Genomic DNA, 20,278 nt, shown 5'->3' on the forward strand with positions numbered 1-20,278 from the left:
CTTCTAATATTTGACTTTAAGGGGCTGAAAATTTGTCCACTTTACATCGAAAGCTGAGGCAGTCATGGGACAAAAATCAGGGAAAAAAAGGCCAACTTCCAATCGGCAGTCCACCTTTTTCAATTTTCAGACGAAACCCGATTTAGGTGTCCAGTGCTTCCACTGGAAACAGGTTGGAATTCTGTTAATATAAGTCAATTAGGGGTCAGCAGATGTCACCAGGAACCCCACTCCTCAATGACATTTTCAGTTCGGGCAGGGCGGACACTACTACTCCTTCAGCCCACCCACAAACCACAGGTCGAGTGACAGCTATTACAGAGCAATTTAAATGGACAATCACCACTCACCTGCTCTAATTTATATGCTGCAATACTTCAGGAGACTTTTTTCTGATAGTTTATAGTGACTCATGACTACAATGTTAAAGTGCTTCCATCAGTTGTGCAACTTCCTGAAATCTTATGGAGTTTCTGGAAGTGTACATTTTCTAGAGGGGGTCCTTCTGGCAATCGGACTCTGGCTTGAATGATAAATGTGACAGCAGCAACAGAATCTCAGAAATAATGCAGCACAGGGAGGAGGCCATTTGGCCCATCATGCCTGTGCCAGTTCTTTGATGGAGCTTTCCAATTAGTTTGGAACAACAGTGCTGCAGCTGTATAGTCCAGCATTTCTTTGCCTCCAACTCCTCTAGGAGCACCGGGAGATATTAGTATTGTCAGTCAATCTATAACTCACATTTACTTCAAGCACATGACATTTACTGAAGCACTCACTTTCATCACTTTCTCCATGGACAACTAGAAACAGCAGGATAGTACTCGGAAATTGAGCATGTTGCAGGTTTCTCCAAAATGCAGGACCTCAATGAGTTGCATCCATATTGTTCTACGGGCTGCTTCAGATGAGCTTGATTCCTTCAAGAATTACACCATTAATGTGCGTCTGGTGTGTGACCAGAAGTACATCATGCAGGTCTGTTCCCACTTTCTTGGCAGTTCTCATGGTGCTTTTGTTTTGCAGTAATCTTCCATCCACCTACCCCCGTGACACTTTGCCCCCCACAGTGAGACAGAGATCGACTCTTTGGGAACAAGGGCACATAACTGTTCTGAGGAACGTGTGATCAGTGGATGAATTGCACTACAATCACATCCATGGCTCAGCTAGAGCCCATGTCAAGCAAAGCATTGGTGCCCTCATGCACCGATTCTGATGCAGTTTTTTCCTTTGTTCATTCATGGGATCTGCGCTTTGCTGGCTAGGCCAGCATTTATTGCCCATTCCTAGTTACTCTTGGAAAGGTGGTGGTGAGCTGCCTTCTTGAATCGCTGCAGTCCATGTGGTGTAGGTACACCCACAGTGCTGTTAAGGAGGGAGTTCCAAGATTTTGACCCAGCAACAGAGAAGGAACGGCGATATATTTCCAAGTCAGGATGGTGAGTGATTTGGAGGGGAACTTCCAGGTGGTAGTGATCCCATCTATCTGTGGTCATGGGTTTGGAAGGTACTGTCTAAGGGGCCTTGGTGAATTCCTGCAGTGCATCTTGTAGATCTTGTTGCTATTGTGCCATTGGTGGTGGAGGGAGTGAATGTGGTGCCAATCAAGTGGGCTGCTCTGTCCTGGATGGTGTCAAGCTTCTCGAGTGTTGTGGGAGCTGCACTCATCCAGGCAAGTGGGGAGTATTCCATCACACTCCTGACTTGTGCCTTGTAGATGGTGGACAGGCTTTGGGGAGTCAGGAGGTGAGTTACTGATCACAGGATTCCTAGCCTCTGATCTGCTCTTGTAGCCACAGTATTTATAAGGCTAGTCCGGTTCAGTTTCTGATCAATGGTAACCCCCAGGATGTTGATGGTGGGGGATTCAGTGATGGTAATGCCATTGAACATCAAAGGGCGATGGTTAGATTCCCTCTTGTTGGAGATGGTCATTGCCTGGCACTTGACACAAACAAGTGTTGCTTGCCACTTGTCAGCCCAAGCCTGGATATTGTCCTGGTCTTGCTGCATTTGGACATAGACTGCTTCAGTATCTGAGCAGCCGCGAATTGTACTGAACATTGTGCAATCGTCAGCGAACATCCGCACTTCTGGCCTTATGATTGAAGGAAGGTCATTGATGAAGCAGCTGAAGATGGTTGGGCCAAGTTCTGGTGGCTTCCTCCAATACAGTCCAGAATGAGTGTTTAACTCAAGGATAATGGTTTTCTGTAACTGCCTATCTGCACTGGGGACAATGGAGCCACAAGTGAGCAAGGGTCTTCAGCATGATGAATGAGACAACGTTGATAACAGAAGATGACAAAGAAGCAGGAGGATGCCAACATCTCCCTACAGCCAGAGCTCACAAATGAGCACTTCAGCTGAACAATGCTCTCTGCATTGACAGCCACATGCAACATTTAACACCTTGTGCTTATTCAGTTCTGAATTTCATCTGCCACCAACTTACCCCATTCTAGGTGTATCTAGCTCTTTTTGTCGGCCTCAAGCCATTGCAGAGCAGGCTTCTCCAGTCTGACTGCCAGTCCTGATGAACGATCATACTCAGTGCAAATCTTTCATGCTTTCTCCAAAGCGGACGGATCTACTGTAACCTTGCACGATTATGGTTGGACCATCTAAACTCATTTCTTTGGAGAGGGGTGCATGTACATTCCTTGGGTCATAAATGATGCAATTGGAGTTGCAATATGTAAATCTATACAGAACTAATGACCCCAGTATTTACAAGAGGTACGTTCTGAGCCTGGGGACGGGAAACTGGGAGATAGTGGTTTTCCAAACGTCCTGCAGGTATTGCAGGAAAGCCCATGGCACACGGCTGGAACTGTGGACACAGTGCAGGTTGGGAACTGGGCAGAGGTTGTTTTCAAGATGGGGGAGGGCGAGGAGCACGTGGAAAGGCACAGGGTGGGAAGAGGAAGCTAGTGTTCAGGAAGCGGGTGTTAGAGGTCGTGCTTGGGGGGGATGCTACGATAGCGGTTGGAGTGGGAGAGGTTTTTTTGAGGGGTGGGGTTGGGAGTGGGAAGCAGTGTTTATAGCAGTGTTGGACCAAGAAATAAAGAGTCCCACTCCTCCTGGCCCACAAGCATTGCTATAAAGGCAATTATCCTACAGGTCTGGTTTGCCGTGCCATTTTTTATCTGCTGACTTTCCCCAAGACCTAGGAAACATAGCCAAAATCATGGAATCATAGAATGGTGATAGTATAGGAGGCCATTCAACTCATTGTGTTTGTCTCAGTACTTTGTAAGATCAACTTGGCTAGTCCCACTCTCCCGCGATTTCCACATAGCCCTATTAAATTTTCTCTTCAGAAAATTATCCAGTACTCTTTTGAAAACCACGATTGAATCTGCCTTCACCACATTCTCAGGCAGCACACTGCAGAGCCTAACCACTTGCTACATAAACGGTTTCTCTTCATGTAGCCTCTGGTTCTTTTACAATCACCTTAAATCTGTGCCCTCGCTTCTGAATTATTCAACCAATGGGAACAGTTTCTCCCTATTTACTCTTTCCAGAAGCCTCATGGTTTTGAATAGCCCTAATAAAGGATTTAGGTAGGAAAGGGGATGAGGTCCTGAAAGCAGACTTTAGTGAGCCAAGAAGGAGGTTGAAAAGCAGGACCTCTAAAGCAGTAATCTCAGGATTACTCCCAGTCCCATGTATAAGCGAGAAAAGAAATTGGAGAATTGAGCAACTAAACACATGGCTGGAAAGCTGGTGTAGGAGGCATTGGGACTGGTTCTGGGGAAGGTGGGACCTGAATAAACCAGACAGTCTGCACCTGAACAGGACTGGGATGAATATCCTCACAGGGAGATTTGCTAGTCCTGTTGGGGGTGTGGTTTAAACTAGATTGGCAGAGGGATGGCAACCTGAGGACAAATTCAGAGCAGGGAACAGGAGATGGAGAATTAGTGAGTGACTCTGAAAGACAGAAGCAGCACAGGTTAAAACGTGTACAACACAGGAATTTGGCAAAAGGTATATATTTAAATGCAAGGAGCATAGTAAATAAAGCCGATGAGCTGAGGGCACAGACAGACACATGGCAACATGACATCATCGCTATAACAAAAACTTGGCTTAAGGAAGGGCAAAAATGGCAGCTCAACATCCCTGGATATAGAGTTTTCAGGCAGGGTAGAGAGGGAATGAAAAAGGAGGTGTAGCATTATTGATTAAAGAATCAATTACAGCTGTGAGGAGGGATCATATACTGAATGAAGCATCAAATGAGGCTCTGGTGGAGCTCAGGAATAAAAAAGGGGCAGCCATAATGCTGGGAGTGTACTATAGACCCCCAAATAGTGGAAGGCAGTTAGAAGAGCAAATATGTGGACAGATTTCTGAGTGCAAAAAAATAGGGCAGTAATCTTTGGGGACTTCAACCACCCTAATATCCACTGGGATACAAAGAGTGTGAAGGGCACAGAGGGCGCAAAATTCTTGAACTGTACTCGAGAACTTTTTTAGCCAGCACATAACAAATCCAACAAGAGGGAGTGCAATTCTAGAGTTAGTCTTAGGAAATGAAGCTGGGCAAGTGGGTGAAGTAGCAGCGGGGGACCATTTTGGAGATAGCGACCATAATACAGTTAGATTTAGCATCATTGTAGAAAAGGACGAAGATAGAACAGGAGTAAAAGTTCTAAATTGGGGGAAGACAAATTTTACAAAGCTGAGAGGTGAGGTGGCGAGAGTGGACTGGATACAGCTATTAGAAGGAAAAACAGTGTCAAATCAGTGGGAGGCATTCAAAGGCAAGATTCTACAGGCAGAGTGTATACATGTCCCCACAAATAAAAAGGGTGATACTGCCAAATCTAGAGCTCCCTGGTTATCCAGAAGCATACAGGCCAAGGTAAAGCAAAAAAAGAAAGCTTATGACAGTCACAAAAGACTTAATACTGTAGAAAGCCTAGAGGAGTCTAGAAAGTACAGGGGTGAAGTAAAAATGGAAATTAGGAAAGTAAAGACAGGATACGAAAAAATATTGGCAGGTAAAATCAAAGAAAGTCCTAAGATGTTTTACCAGTACACTAAGCAAGAGAATAACTAAGGAAAAGGTAGGGCCTATCAGAGATGTACATGGTAACTTGTAGGTTGATGCAGAAGATGTGGGCAGGGTTCAAAATGAGTACTTTGTCTCTGTCTTCACTAAAGAGAGGGATAATGCAGAGATTCTAGTGAAAAAGGAGTGTGAAATATTAGATACAATAAGCATAATGAGAGGAAGCGCTGGAGGGACAGACATCCTTGAAGGTGGATAAATCACCAGGGCCGATGGATTGTATCCCAGGCTGTTGAAGGGACCCAGGGAGGAAATAGCGGATGCTGAGAGGATCATTTTCCAACCCTCACTAGATATAGGCGAGGTCCCAGGGGAGGTGTGTGAACAGTGTGCCATTATTTTTAAAAGGGTGTGAGGGATAGGCCAGACAATTATAGGCCGGTCAGTCTGACTTTGGTGGTGGGCAAATGATTGGAAGCAATTCTGAGAGACAGGATAAACCGCCACTTAGAAAAGCACGGAGGGATCAGCATGGTTTTGTTAAGGGAAGATTGTGTCTTACTAACTTAATAGAATTTTCTGAGGAAGTAACAAGGAGGATTGATGAGGGTAACGTAGTGAATGTTATTTACATGGATTTCAGCAAGGCATTTGACAAGATCCCACATAGCAGACTGGCCAAGAAAGTGAGATCTCATGGGATATAGTGTAAGGTGGCAGGTTAGACCCAAAATTGGCTCAGCGACAGGAAACAAAGGGTAATGGTCAATGGATGTTTTTGCGAATGGAAACCGGTTTCCAGTGGTGTTCCACAGGGCTCAGCGTTAGGGCCCTTGCTGTTTGTTGTATATGTTAATGATTTAGACTTAAATGTGGGACTCATGATTGCGAAATTTGCAGATGACACAAACTTTGGCCACGTAGTTGACAGTGAAGTGGATAGCGGTCGACTCCAGAATTATATCAATGGTTTGGTTGAATGGGGAGAGAAGTGGCAAATGGAATTCAATCTGGAAAAATGTGAAGTAATGCATTTAGGGAGGGCAAACAAAGCAAGGGAATACTCAATAAACAGGAAGTTATTGAGAGGGGTTGAGGAACTGAAGGACCTTGGAGTGCATGTCCATAGGTCCTCGAAGGTGGTAGGACAGGTGGACAGGGCGTTCAAGAAAGCACATGGAATGCTTTCCTTTATTGGGTGAGGTACTGAATACAAAAGCAGGGATGTAATGATGAAACTGTATAAAATGCTGGTTAGGCCATAGGTAGGATTTTGTGTACAATTCTGGTCACCAGATTACAGAAAGGACAGAATTGCTCTGGACAGTGCGCAGAGGAGATTTACAAGCATGTTGCCAGGGCTTGGAAATTGCAGCTATGAGGAGAGGTTGGATAGACTAGGATTGTTTTACTTAGAACAGAGGAGGCTAAGGGGTGACCTAATTTAGGGGCAGAATTTTGCCACCGGCGAGCAGGGGGCGGGGCCCGCTCGCCGACATGCAAAATGATGCGGGATGATGTCGGGTGGAAACCCCGACGTCATCCCGCCCCATTTAAATTTTCAGGAAGGCGGGGGCTCAGCAAAATCAGCTGTGCGCCCGCCGACCTGTCAATGGCCAATTGAGGCCATTGACAGGATCATTTAAACAATTAAAAAAGGACCTGCCTTAAGGTTGGTGGGCAGGCTAGGAGCCCCGGCGGCAAATAGAAAAAACATGAAACCTCATCCAGGGTTTTAAAAAGTTTAATAAAGTTTTACTGTAATTTATGAACATGCCCCATCTCATGTGACACAAGGAGGACATGTTAGGGAATTTTTTGTCTTCTATTTTTAATCTTTTTAAAAGTGTAAGCAATCTCCCTGAGGCAGCACTTAGCCTCAGGGAGATGTGCGCTCTTTCGTGCGCATGCGTGAAAGAGCGCACTCTCGCTTTTGGGGAATCCTCCCCGCGCGCACAGGGAGCGCATAGCACTTCCCGCCGGACGTCACGCTGGGCGGGCCTTAATTGGCCCGCCCACGTAAAATGGCGGCGCAGCCTGCTTCTCTGGCGGGGATTGGCTCCCCGCCTGCCGGAGATTGAGTCAGGCCCACCCGCCCGACAGGCAGAAAATTTTGCCCTAGGTGTGCAAAATTATGAGGGGCCGAGATAGGGTAGATAGGGAAGACTTGATTCCCCTAGCTGAGGGGTCAATTACCAGGGGACATAGATTTAAGGTGATTGGTAGAAGGATTAGAGGGAACATAAGGAAAAACATTTTCACCCAGAGGGTGGCGGGCATCTGGAATTCACTGCCTAAGTTGGTGGTTGAGGCTGAAACGCTCAAATCATTTAATAAAGGCATCTGAAGTGCTGTAACCTGCAAGGCTCCAGACCAGGTGCTGGAAAAGTGGGATTAAAATGAGCAGCTAGTTTCTTTATTTTGACCGAGGGAGACATAATGGGCTGGATGGCCTCTTTCTGCACCGTAACATTTCTATGGTTCCTTTCAACCTTCTCTTCTCTAAAGAGAACAGCCCCAGCTTCTCCAAACTATCCACCTAACTGAAGTCTTTGATCTCCAGAACCGTTCTTGTAAAGCTTTTCTGCAACCTCTCCAAATAAAAAACGTTTGTTACAATGGAAGCTCGCAACCTTCTTAAAAGTGGATACTAACTGACCTGCTTCCTGAGAACAGATTGGTTGGTCACCCATTTGCCCCGCCCACTTCTGCTTCTATTAAAACCGGAATTGGGCAGGTTTCACATCTTGAAAATTTTAAACTTCTCATCTGACCCCAACCCAACCATTTTCAGCAGTCAAATTACACCATTCCCCTCCCCACCTCCACCCCCCCGCCAATGTGGGCAGAACAGCAGAAATATGGCAGTCTTAGGCTTAGTCTAAAAGCTAATATCATTCTTAATCCTGAAAGAGGAATCGCTTCATTTGATTTCCTATATTTACTCTGAGGACCAAAATCCGTCTTTCCAAATATCAGCAACCCACTAATTGAGAACTATGCACCAATATCAGTAGTTATATCCCCAAATTACCTCAGCATTAAGAAATTAAGTATTCAAATTGATGCTGATGCATATTCTTAAAGTATTTATTAACTCTGACAATAGATGAAACTAGTAATTTTTCCTTAACTTTTGAACCATGCGATTAAAGCATATGATGAATTTGTTGGGTGGAAATTTAGTCTCGAATAAAATAATGGCATTAGTAACAAAAAAAATACTAAAAGAAGCTTATCACTGTAAAGATTATTTCACAATTGAAAGCCTCTTAAGTAACATTAAATAAATAGGTTCAAGGACAGAGAGAAAGGATCAGATTAGAGGCAAATAACACTTGGTGCAAATAAAATGAAGACATGCTCATCACACCCCGAGCATCACACTGAATAAAAAGTGAAAGAAAGGCAAGCAGTCATTAGTCTCTTAATGACCCCCAGATGTAACTAACAGCAATTATACCTTGTGGTCTTCAAAGTTCAGGCAGACTACACAATTTAAGACTTCAAAGCAGAATAATAAATTAAGATTTGTATGGTATAATGCTCTTACTTTATAAAACTGTGCATCCTCCAATTTACTGTGAACAATACCATGGGGCATTCTAGTCATTTATTTTTTTAAATCAGTGCTGGAACTCAGAAATAAAAGCTGGAAATTCACAACAGGTCAATCAACATCTGGCAAAGGATCATCCAAAGCAGTCACATTTGAAACATCAACCTTTCTTTCAGCTGCTTTCAGCCCTTCAGATACTGATCAGCTTGCTGCGTATTTCCAACTTTCAGTGTAGATAATGCATAGAGCAAAGGCACTTGTAGATATCATATTCCAGCTCTGTGCAAGAGATTCACAGCTTTCTTATGCCTCTAACCCTTTATTTTGGTGGGCTAGGATGTCACTGATGATCCATTTAAGCCTCTCTCCAATTACTCTTACCTATCACAATCGTTGGAGCCAGGCTAATAAATTTGTCCAATCCTAGTCCTGCATGATAGCATCAAAGTTTGCAACCATTTATTTAAAGACCAACAACTTTTTCCAGAATTTAGTGTTTAACTGCTGCATTATATGGGTGTTCTTCCTGTATGCTTTAACCTTTTGTCTGTTTGTAAAGAGGTGGGGAGTTACCACAGAAGTTAATTACAAGAGAAGCCTCTTGTAGCTAAAGCAAAGAGATGAAAAATGGCGGTCTCTAGGCAACTAATGGTACCAGTTATTAACTTGATTGTGAACATAAATCAACACTGCAGGAACAAAATTTGTAAATTGTCCTATTTTCATCCACTCATGACTAGGTAACTCTGACTATGATGCAGTAATTTTAACTCTTACATTACTTTGGAGTCAATAGCATGATGGATTCCTGAAAGCTGATTCTGCTGTAGCAAATTACATCCTCTGCCCGTTCAAATTATTCAGCAGCGCGTGTTAAAAATCAATTAAAATTTTGTTGGTCAGTGTCTTAACTATTTCAGATCTCTCCCACACACTACACATGAACCATCCTTCAATAGTAACTGCTTTACCAGTCACATTCCAAAACCGGATAGAGCGGGAACAGTGCCAGCCTTGGCTCATTGGTGGCACTTTCACTTTCAAGTCAGAAAATTGTGAATGCAAAATCTAGCTGACACTTCAGTGCAGCCCTGAAGGAGTGCAGTATTGTCGGCGGTGCCATCTTTCTGAAGAGATAGTAAGCTGAGAGCACATCTGCTCACTCAGGCAGGTATTAAAAGATCTCATGACACTATTCGAAGAAGAGCAGTTGAGTTCTCATAGGCCAATATGTATTCCTTAATCAGCATAAATAAAACAGTTATTTAGTTGCTGTTTGTAGGACCTTGCTTTGGGAAAAATGACTGCTAGATTTCCTACATTACACGTTATTACAATTCAAGAGTACATCATTGGCTGTAAACCTCTTTGGGGTGTGCGGAGGTCCTGAAAGGGGCTACATAAATGAAATTTCTATTCTTTCAGGAAAGATGGACTCACCCTTCAGTTTTAGTGCCTTCTTTCTACCTTAATTTAGCACAATTTCAGATCGATCACACAATGCCAGAAGAAACCAAGTCCTTATCCTGTTTGGGGCAGGTTTTGTGAGCAACAGCTCGCCCAACCCAGACCCACCTGTTTGGGGGTTGAAACTGCACCCCCCCACCCCCCCCACCCCCAACCTCCACCATGTGGCAGTACAACTTGCTATTGCATTAGTGCAGCAAGCCAGTAGATTACCCAAGTAACTTTCATGGAGCAATAATGGTGAACTGATCATTTGGTCAAGTATTCATTCAAGACTGATGCTGAGCTCATGACGAAATTCCTCTTGTTACTTCCTCCAGCCTACTGGTTAAGCAAGAGATTTGGCTCAGCATGACATTCCAAAGATTTCTACACCTAACCAGGAAAGACTTTCTGGCGTATTTTGGGCAGGGCCCAGCCCTACCTATTCCCCACCTATTTAGTGGTCTGAACTGATCTCTCATTAGATATTTTTGTGTGGTGGCTATACCAAAAAAAGTGTTAGGCTCTGCCATATAAGTATGGTAGAGTGGGACATGTTGCCTGAACACTACAATATTACATTTAAAAAGTCCCAGGTCAGTGAAAGTGTTAATTTTAAATTGGATTGGAGTAATCCTTTCTGCACCAAGGATATAACAAACTGTACTAGCAACCTTTCACCACCAGGAGGAAGATTTCTTCATTTCACCAACTGGATCGACATTTGACAGAAATAAACTTGCAGGGCTACGGGGATAGAGTGGGGAATGGGAGTGACTGGATTGCTCTACAGAGAGGCGGCACAGACTTAATGGGGCGAATGGCTTCTTTCTGTGCCGTAATGACTCTATAAAGGATTCATCTTTTCTGTAATAGACTGATGGGGAGCCAGTCCACTGTATTTGTAATTTGTGCATCTCTATATAAAACCACAGTCTATCATTTCTCTGGAGACAGACTCCCCGCTTGAATGTAAAAAGGAGAGCATGTCTGTGTAAAGGAATCCTAAATCAAATGCGAATATAAAAACACCCAAGTCGATTTTAAGCCAACAAAGCACTAAAAAGAGGAAGAAGCACTTTTCCACCAGCAGCTGTAACAACATAATTTTGCAAATAAAAAAACCCTTAAAAATCAAAACCCAAACTCGCTCCCCAACTGGCCTTTCTGAAGTCATTACATTTTCCCGAAGGGAGACGCAGATGATTTTCACAAATATTTGGTTAAAGTCTTCCCCTTTTTAAGGTGTGCTGCAGAAGATCACTGACTTTCCTTAACAGTTTGCCTTCACCGGCCAGTCCCATGATATAAGCTGCCATGGAGTGACGAGGCAGGCATGGGGCTGCTAGTGCTCGTACAGCCCAGCATGAGCCATTACCTTCCAGAGAAGGACTGGACACAGTTTGGGAGAGAAACCATGACAGTTTTGGCACCTGTGTGCATGGAATAGGTAGACAGACATATGGTCACACTCATAAATTCACTCAACTCCCGCATCGATAAACAGATTGAAATCCATTGACACAAAGAAGCTGGCCATAACATATGACTGAACAGAAGCCATTTACCTCGCTCTATGAGATCTAATATGACATAACTTTTAACTAAAAACGTCTGACTGAGTTGGTATATCTGCCTGAGTCACAGACAGTGGGTTGTGAAGGCAGTTGAACAAATGCACAAGTAACACACCACTTCTTTCCACTTAGATTAGGAGAAATAAACACGAGAGGACTTGGCTTTAGGGTGAAAGGGGAAAGGTTTAGAGGGAACTTCTTCACTCAGAGAGTGGTGAGAGTGTGGAACGAGCTACCATCTGACGTGGTAAATGCGGGCTCAGTTTTGCAAGTTTTAAGAATAAATTAGATAGATACATGGATGGGAGAGGTCTGGAGGGTTATGGACGAGGTGCAGGTCAATGGGACTAGCGGAATAATATTTCGGCACAGACTAGAAGGGCCGAATGGCCTGTTTTCTGTGCTGTAGTGTTCTATGGTTCTATGGTTCTCACATTTAAAGAAAGTGCAGAACACATGTAGCGTGAAAAAAAAGTGTTTGTCTCACACTTTGGAACTAGGGAAGCAGCTGTGCGAGTCCCACAGGATCTGCTAACTGCTAATTAAACACTGAGTCACACAGGAACACTTTTGACTCAGCACACACCCTCAGTCAGCTGTTCTCATTGCTTTCCTAACTTAATAGGGACTGTTACATGGACGTCTGCTCAAAGAGGAAAAATAACATTATTAGCTGAAACTGCACGTCACCCAGGAGAAACGCTGAATATTTTCTCTAGTCATAGCTTCATGTGCTGCAATTTCAATGTTTCTGCTTCCTTTATAGGATTGCAGCATAGAAATCCTGAGTTGCTGCTAGTGAATACAGGAAAGATGGTGTAATTTAAGGAGCTACTAAATAGCATGTGTGCCATGAGAGTGATGCTAATATTTCAACAGTGATGCTGTACAATCAGTTTCTCAGTATATAATTAATTCATGCTCATCCTGAGGGTGGAGTTCATCCCTTTGCGAACATGGTAACAGCCCCACCTGGTGGATTTGTTTTTAATTGATTACAGAGAGCGCTAGGCTAGACTACAATAAACTTGTTCCTATTGTGGCAAATAATTGTTTTCTTTTCAACTACTCTGAACACTTTATAAAAAGCAATGACATCCATCAGTGGAATGAATTCGGCTCTTGTAGCTGGGAAGGCTGCTCACACTGCTAGATAGGAGGAAAAGCTGGTCACTAAAGTGGCCCAGTTCCTGCTGTAGTAATGAAGGTGAAACTGCCAGCATTCACCATCATTAGCCCTATGAAATTGACAGCAACCTCTTCATCCACACACATGCAGTAAATGCAGAAATCCAAAAGTTGCATTCGTTCATTCTATGCTTCTCCATAAGGCAGTGTGGAAGTCTGTGCAGACGGCAATCAATTAGAAATCTTCGAACTTATGAAAACTTACCCTTTTATATTGTAATATCATTGTTCAAAATATCTGAGAAAGTTACTTCTTGTTAATGAGATGTAACTGGTATTTTAAACAGCATACAGCCATAATTACTGCAAATGAGCCTCTCTAGCTAATTGTATTCTTGTGTAATGTCAAATTAATCCATTCTGATTAAATTCACCTTGCAAATTTTATCATTTTTTTTTAAAGAAGTTTGTTTATATTTCAGCTTCTAATGTGGATGCTCTAATTATTTGTTTTGCTCTCTGTAAAATGTACCATAGATGTCGGAGTATAAGTCAACATCTGAAGTCTTGAAAAATCCCCCCAAAAATGGGGGTCGACTTCTAAGCCAAGTATAAATGTGAATCACTAGTGTGAGTGTGGGTAGTCACCATCTTTGTTGTTCATCACTTGGGGTCTTCTCTGTGTGGGCATGCCACGCATCTTCGCAACACAGCCCGTATCACCTGCTTGATCCCTTGCGCCCAGTCATAAGGTAGTAAGTAAAATATCCATTTGTGGGGTGAAAACAGACTCTGACTACCAATGTGAGTATAATATGTTGTAGCTGAAAAGTGGGATTGACCTATGTGCTGAGCATATGCAAAAATATGTTTTTTGGGGCCAAAGAAAAAAGGTCATCTTATATGCAAGGTTGAATTATATGCTGCGATCTACGGTAATAGTTATTCATAACGCAATCCTTGAACTAAGTGCCAGCATTGAAATTTTGGTATCAAATGTGTTAAATTCCTCAATATTAATTAATACTATTCTTCCCTTCTAAATTCCAGATAAATTAAATTCACTCTCCATTTATTAAGTGCTCATGAATTCCTGATCTATTCAATCTTGTTTTAAAGGTTCAGTAATTATTGTTAATAAAACTATACCTTAGAGGAGTATCCTAATTAACATAAAATATTTCTCACAATGTGTGCAGTTAATTAAAGGAGAATCTAAAGAGGCTCAAGCAAAGATAGGCCGTCTTTATTCATCAATGAGCTATTATCCATTGTTCATTTCTAGAGCCAATACAACCGCCTTTTCCACCTCCTCCCCCATTTTTAACCCTCTGCCCTTCCGAAAGTGCTAGTTTACCCTCCAGCAATTTGACCAAGCTACTATTTTTCTTGTGCCAGCTCCACTACAGCGAATGTTAGTTAGCTATTCCATCACAAATGTTCTGGGCCAAATCCTGCCCTCACCTAATGCCTGCACCTGCACTGGATTACAATCAAGATGAGGAAGCCCCGTTATTTGACTCTGCTTTCCTCAGGTTTGGCAGCACTGAGGCTAACAGTAGAACCTGCAAATGTTGTCCTGATGGAGATCAGCTAACAGAGCACATGGATTGAAACTGCTATCTTCATGGTCTGTATGGGTCGCTGTCATCCCAAACTGTCCATTTACCCACTCGCCCATTTGGACTGGTGGAGGTGTGCCATTTTTCTTTGTTTGAAACCTCAGACTATGAATGGAAGTTTAATTGGAAGGAAATATGGGGATGATTTTCTGCAGCAACATTCAGGTGCTAAAGATCCTCTAAGGTGACCCAGCTTGGGCTCAAGCCGAAATGTCAGCTTAACTCTCATTTAGCACAAGGCTCCATTTTGGTAAAGGAGCTCAAGCCAGCAACAGGAACGAACATTCAGAGGTTTGCTAAACAACTCACTGTTACTTAAAATGCCTGCCATTATGCATTAAAGAAGCCGCATGGCATTTTGGTGGCAAGTGTTTCCCCTAACTCCTCTCCTAACAGCGACTACCTGTTTGCGAGTAAACTTGACATTGATATTGATTTCACCATTTCATGTTCAATGCTGTAAAGAATGCCTCGGAAACACATCGGGAGATTTCCTGGAACACCTTGTCAAAGATGTTGCCAATACACGAGCAACATTTGTTACAGAAAGTCTCAGGAGGGCCTCAGGGAGGAGGTGGTATTGTCACTGGACTAGTATTCCAGAGATCCAGGGCAATGTTTTAGGGACCGGGGTTCGAATCCCACCAAGGCAGATGGTGAATTTTGAATCCAATAAAAATCCGTAATGAAAAGTCTGATGATGACCATGAAACCAATGTCATAAAAACCCATCTGGTTCACTAATTTCCCTTTAGGGAAAGGAAATCTGGCCTGTGACTCAGCAATGTGGTTGACTCTTAAATGCCCTCTGAACAAGGGCAATTAGGGATGGGCAATAAATGCTGGCCTAGCCAGCGATGCCCACATCCCATGAACGAATGATTAAAAAAAGCTAAAAAGAAAAGTAAGTGTGGTGCTGCTCCAATATAAGAGTTACCTGGTGAGAGAGAGAGAGCTTGGTCATTGCCATTTTGCTGTGGGATGAGGAATGGGAAAAGGAGAAGAGGCCAGGCAGCTGCTGCAGGAGGCGGTCAGGAAAGTGAGAAGGCATCCATCTACTCTGCGGGTACAGGACATCCCTCCTCCTCTGGACCTTCTCCATCAAGACCTAAAGTGCCATATCGGAGAACGTCTGCACCCTCTCCCTCAGCCCGAGTCACCCTAAAATGTGCTGCTCTATGCCAGCCAAAGCACTCCCCACCTTCAGTGATGTGGATGCAAGGAGCTAACATACACTGCTCCACAAAATTGCTTCTAATCAGCAATTGAGAGCCAGACCTGTAGGTTTCTGGTTTAGCACCTCCAGGCAAGTTCAAATTATGGTAATCGACCAACAGGGCCAAATAATTTGGGTTAAATCCAGGTGTTCAAACAGACTAATCACATCACTGCATCTATTTAGCACCACCTTTCACCCCATATAAACCTGAGTCGGAGTCTATTATACAGTAGTCAAAATTGAACAGCATGTTTTTTTAACACTACCAACCTAAAATAGGTAGGTTAGGAAGCAGGTAAAAAATTATTTAAAAATCTGTATAAGAGGAATCGGGATTCAATGGAGTCATTGGAAATAATTTTAGCCACATCCATGTGGCCTTTGTGTTTTTTATTTAAATTGTGTATCACTCTCTCCCTTCCTGAAGGCATTGACTCCTTGTGGCCACGGTTCGCATCAGCATCAACAAACATGGAGTTTCAGCTACAGTTTCTGGTTAGCAGGTTTGCTGGCCAGTTACCCAGCCCAGCCAAACCCAACCCAGCCCAGGTGGTACAGGGTATTTAAAGCAATAAACCACACTCCTGGCTTGAGATCAACTAAATCAAACCTGGAATCATCCTGCATGGACATAATAGCTCAACTACTCACTGAGACACTGGGGGATCTGGCACTTTGATTTCATTGCATGCTCTTACCTGGTATGAGACAGGTCCTTACGTATAGTCTTCAGGTCTTTCTCCTTGTACTTCAGATGCAGCAGCTTTGCAGCGAATATCTGCAGGATCAGAACATATTCCTATAAATCTCTGTAGCCTTTACAGTAAGCTTGGACTTAATGCTTAACAATGACAAATTTTAAGAGCTTTATCTGTATTAAGATGCTTTGGACAAAACACTAAAAGACCAAATTGACAACCCATTTACCTCACTGCTGCTTGCCGGGTACTGCTAGTTCAGAATAGCTATCATGCTTGCTTATATGATAGCCATTTTGATATGATAATTTCAGGTACGAATCCTTCAAGTGGAAGACGCGCATAAGGAGCCTCTCTTAATTCTGAAATGTATTTTTGTAACCTTGGTTTTTAACCTTGGTTAGACTGCACCTGGAGCACTGTGTGCAATTTTGGTCCCCTTACCTTAGGAAGGATATCACTGCCGTAGAGGGAGTGCAATGAAGGTCCACTAGACTTATTCCTGGGATGGCAAGATTGTCCTATGAAAAGAGATTGGGGAAACTGGGTCTGGATTTTCCAGAGTTTCGAAGAATGAGAGGTGATGTCATTGAAACCCACAAAATACTTGAAGGGATAGACAGGGTATTTACAGCTAAGATGTTTCCCCTGGTTGGGGAGTCTAGAACCAGGGGACACAGTTTCAAAATAAGGGGGAAGCCACTTAGAACGGAGATGAGGAGAATTTTTTTACTCAGAGGGTTGTGAATTTTTGGCATTCTCTACCCCAGAGGCTGTGGAAGCTCAGTCATTGAGTATGATTAAAGTAGAGATTAACAGATTTCTAAGTGCCAATGATGTAAAGGGATATGGGGATAGTGTGGGAAAAACGCATTGAAGTCGATGAGCAGCCATGGTCATACTGAATGGCAGAGCAAGCTCGATGGGTTGAATGCTCCTATGTTCCTAATATTTGCAACAGTAGTAAGTTGCTTGAAATTTGAATTGTGATAAATCATTCAAATATAATTTTTTAAATACCTAGAATTGGAGGTTAGGGGAATAGTCCAAGATAGCATGATTGAATTATTTACACCAGTGACGAGTCTTAAACGAAGAAAAAAAACCTGTCTGTCTCGTGCAATATAAACGCATGTCTTATATCAAGGTAGGAGAGAGATCACCACAGTACAAGTCTTGAAAGTACACCTTGGTGACAGGACTGAACTAGTGAAACAGACTTAACTAATTTCTGAAATTTCAACGCTTGAATCTGTTATTGAGTCTCTTGAATTTCTAATTGTTCCCTCTTCACCGATCCTATCCTTATTCGTCACTCACTACATTTTCAGCAAGGGTCACTGAAAAACAATTAGGAGCAGCAATCCTGGACAAGCTTTAGGTTAACAGCTCTCCCTAGCTTAGGGGCAAACAATGCAAGTACAGTATCTCCACCCTCATTTCAGCTGAGATGAGGAACTCAGTACAAAGCACAGGGGAATTCCTAGTGTGATGTTCCAATTTCTGCCATAACCTAAGCAGGCATCCAGCACAGTTTTGAGGGAGTGCTGCACTGCTAATACGATTATCCTTGGGATGAGATAATAAACCAAGGCACTAGCTGTCTGTTCAGGTAGATTTTTAGGATCCCATGCCATGCTGCAGAGAACAAGGATTCCTCCCCTTACCCATACCACTAAAAACGGATTTATTTAATTGATATTTGAGTGTTACTTGCACAGAAGTGTTGTCACAATTGCCATCGTAATAATAGTCCCTGGTCTTTAGAATACTGTGGCTACAAGAGCAGGTCAGAGGCTAGGAATCGTGCAACAAGTAACTCACCTCCTGACTCCCCAAAGCCTGTCCACCATCTACAAGGCCCAAGTCAGGAGTGTAATGGAATACTCCATTTGCCTGGATGAGTACAGGCCCCACAACACTCAAGAAGCTTGACACTGTCCAGGACAAAGCAGCCCACTTGATTGGCACCACAGCCACAAACATTCACTCCCTCCACCACTGACACACAGTAGCAGCAGTGTGCACCATCTACAAGATGCACTGCAGGAATTCACCAAGGCTGCTTAGACAGCACCTTCCAAACCAACGGCCACTACCAACTAGAAGGACAAGGGCAGCAGATAGATGGGAACACCACCATCTGCAAGTTCCCCTCCAAGTCACTCACCATCCTGACTTGGAAATATATCACCATTCCTTCACTGTCACTGGATCAAAATCCTGGAACTCCCTTCCTAACAGCACTGTGGGTGTGCCTACACCACATGGACTGCAGCGGTTCAAGAAGGCAAGACCTTCTCAAGGGCAATTAGGGGTGGGTAATAAATGCTAGCCAGTGACAGCCACATCCCATGAATGAATGAAAAAAAAGTTATTCATATATATTTGGAGACATTAGAATGTGACAAAACACAATATAACTTCAAGTAATATGTTGTCAGATTACATAAGAAAAGACAATAACGGGTACATAATCTATTTCCTCAGTATGAACAAAATAACTCAAACACTTTCTGATCCCTATGATCTTCATCAAATACTTGACTGTACTATTGTAGCTAGTTATTCTCAGGGCATTAAATAAAAAACTCAACTGTATACAATAGGTTTCCCTACAGGAATCTAAATAGCTGCCATCACGATTGAATCAAAAACCCACAGATGCATGTCTTTTATACACCATTTAAGAGTCTCTAAAACAGTTGACAGAAATCAACACAGGTAGATTACAGCTTGCCTAATGTGGATTACACACTTTCTACCCGTAAGGACACATAGCAATTTCCCATGTCTGCAAAGCTTTGCCACCAGCTGGCAACAGTTGAGATCTCAGTCACCAAGTGTGCACTGGGGTACTGAAATTTAACCAGCCAAAACAAAACTGTTCAGATCATTAGCAAAGAACACTGTTCCCATATCCCACTACTTGTCCATTGAGGACCCTGGTTTGAACAGTTAACTGCAATTGAGTGGGGAGCATCACAACTGCAAATAACAATTTAAATGAGTTTTGCAGGGGAACGAGAGCCTGAGCATAAATTCTGAAGGGAGAGAAGCAAAGCTGGAAATCAAAGGCACAAAATTAGTTAGCAAGTGCAGGGGCAGAGGAAAACAAGGCTAGGAAATAGACAACAAAGGAGTTCAGCAGTGCTTAATCGTATGTACTTCAATGCAAGGAGTCTAGTGCATATGGCAGATGAGATTAGGGCACATTTAAAACATTTGGAAGCATGATATCATAACTATTACTGAAACATGACTTAAAGAAGGGCAGGAATGGCAGGTCAACATTCCAGATTACAGGATTTTCAATTGGGATAGGATGGGAATCAAAAAGGAGGGTTGCAATATTAGCTAGAGAAACAATAGCAGCTGTGAGGAAGGAGTATGGTACATTAGAAGGATCATCAAATTATGTCATATGGGTTGAACTGAAGAACAAGAAAAGGGCAATCACACTGCTGGGAGTGTGCTATAGATCACCAAATAGTCAGAGGGAGTTAGGAGAGTAAACAAGAGCTGCAAAGTGGGGATTAGGCTGAATAGCTCTCTTTACTGGTTCAGACAGGAGCCAAATGGTTTCCTTCCTTCCTGCTGTAAATCTCTATGACTTCTATTAACAGTGAAATTGGATTAAGAAAGGACCGTGGGCACTGCTCAAATGGTTCAAACTCAACAATAATCTTTGGATGTAGAACTAAAAAGAGATACAAAGTCAATTTGATCCTGACAATTGTTTCCTCTAAATTTCTACTAGGTTTAACCTTCAAATTAAATTTTCTATGGATGCTGAAAGCATTCTAAAAGTAACATAGAACTTCAAGCTAGGTGTTCAAAAGAAATATTTAATTTTCAGTAAACAATCATATTAAAGAACTGTCTACATTCATAGAAATTATCAGGAATTGTTGGAATTCCCAGAATATGACACTAAATAGCCCAGCGCAACAAAAGGATAAAGTTATCTTCCAAAAATATTAGTGAAAACCTAATG

General features: G+C 42.8%; 1 protein-coding gene across 1 annotated transcript in view; it reads right to left on the reverse strand.

The window, feature by feature from the left end:
• The window catches only part of LOC144687109 (coiled-coil domain-containing protein 60-like), a 109,979-nt gene that overhangs the window by 77,589 nt on the left and 12,112 nt on the right, over positions 1-20,278 (reverse strand). The window contains exon 3 of the mRNA XM_078552866.1: positions 16,282-16,361. Coding sequence (XP_078408992.1) covers positions 16,282-16,361 — 80 coding nt within the window. The remainder of the gene's footprint in view (positions 1-16,281; positions 16,362-20,278) is intronic.

This window comes from Cetorhinus maximus, chromosome 12, assembly GCF_964194155.1.
Source record: "Cetorhinus maximus chromosome 12, sCetMax3.hap1.1, whole genome shotgun sequence".
NCBI classification, from domain to species: Eukaryota; Metazoa; Chordata; class Chondrichthyes; order Lamniformes; family Cetorhinidae; genus Cetorhinus; species Cetorhinus maximus.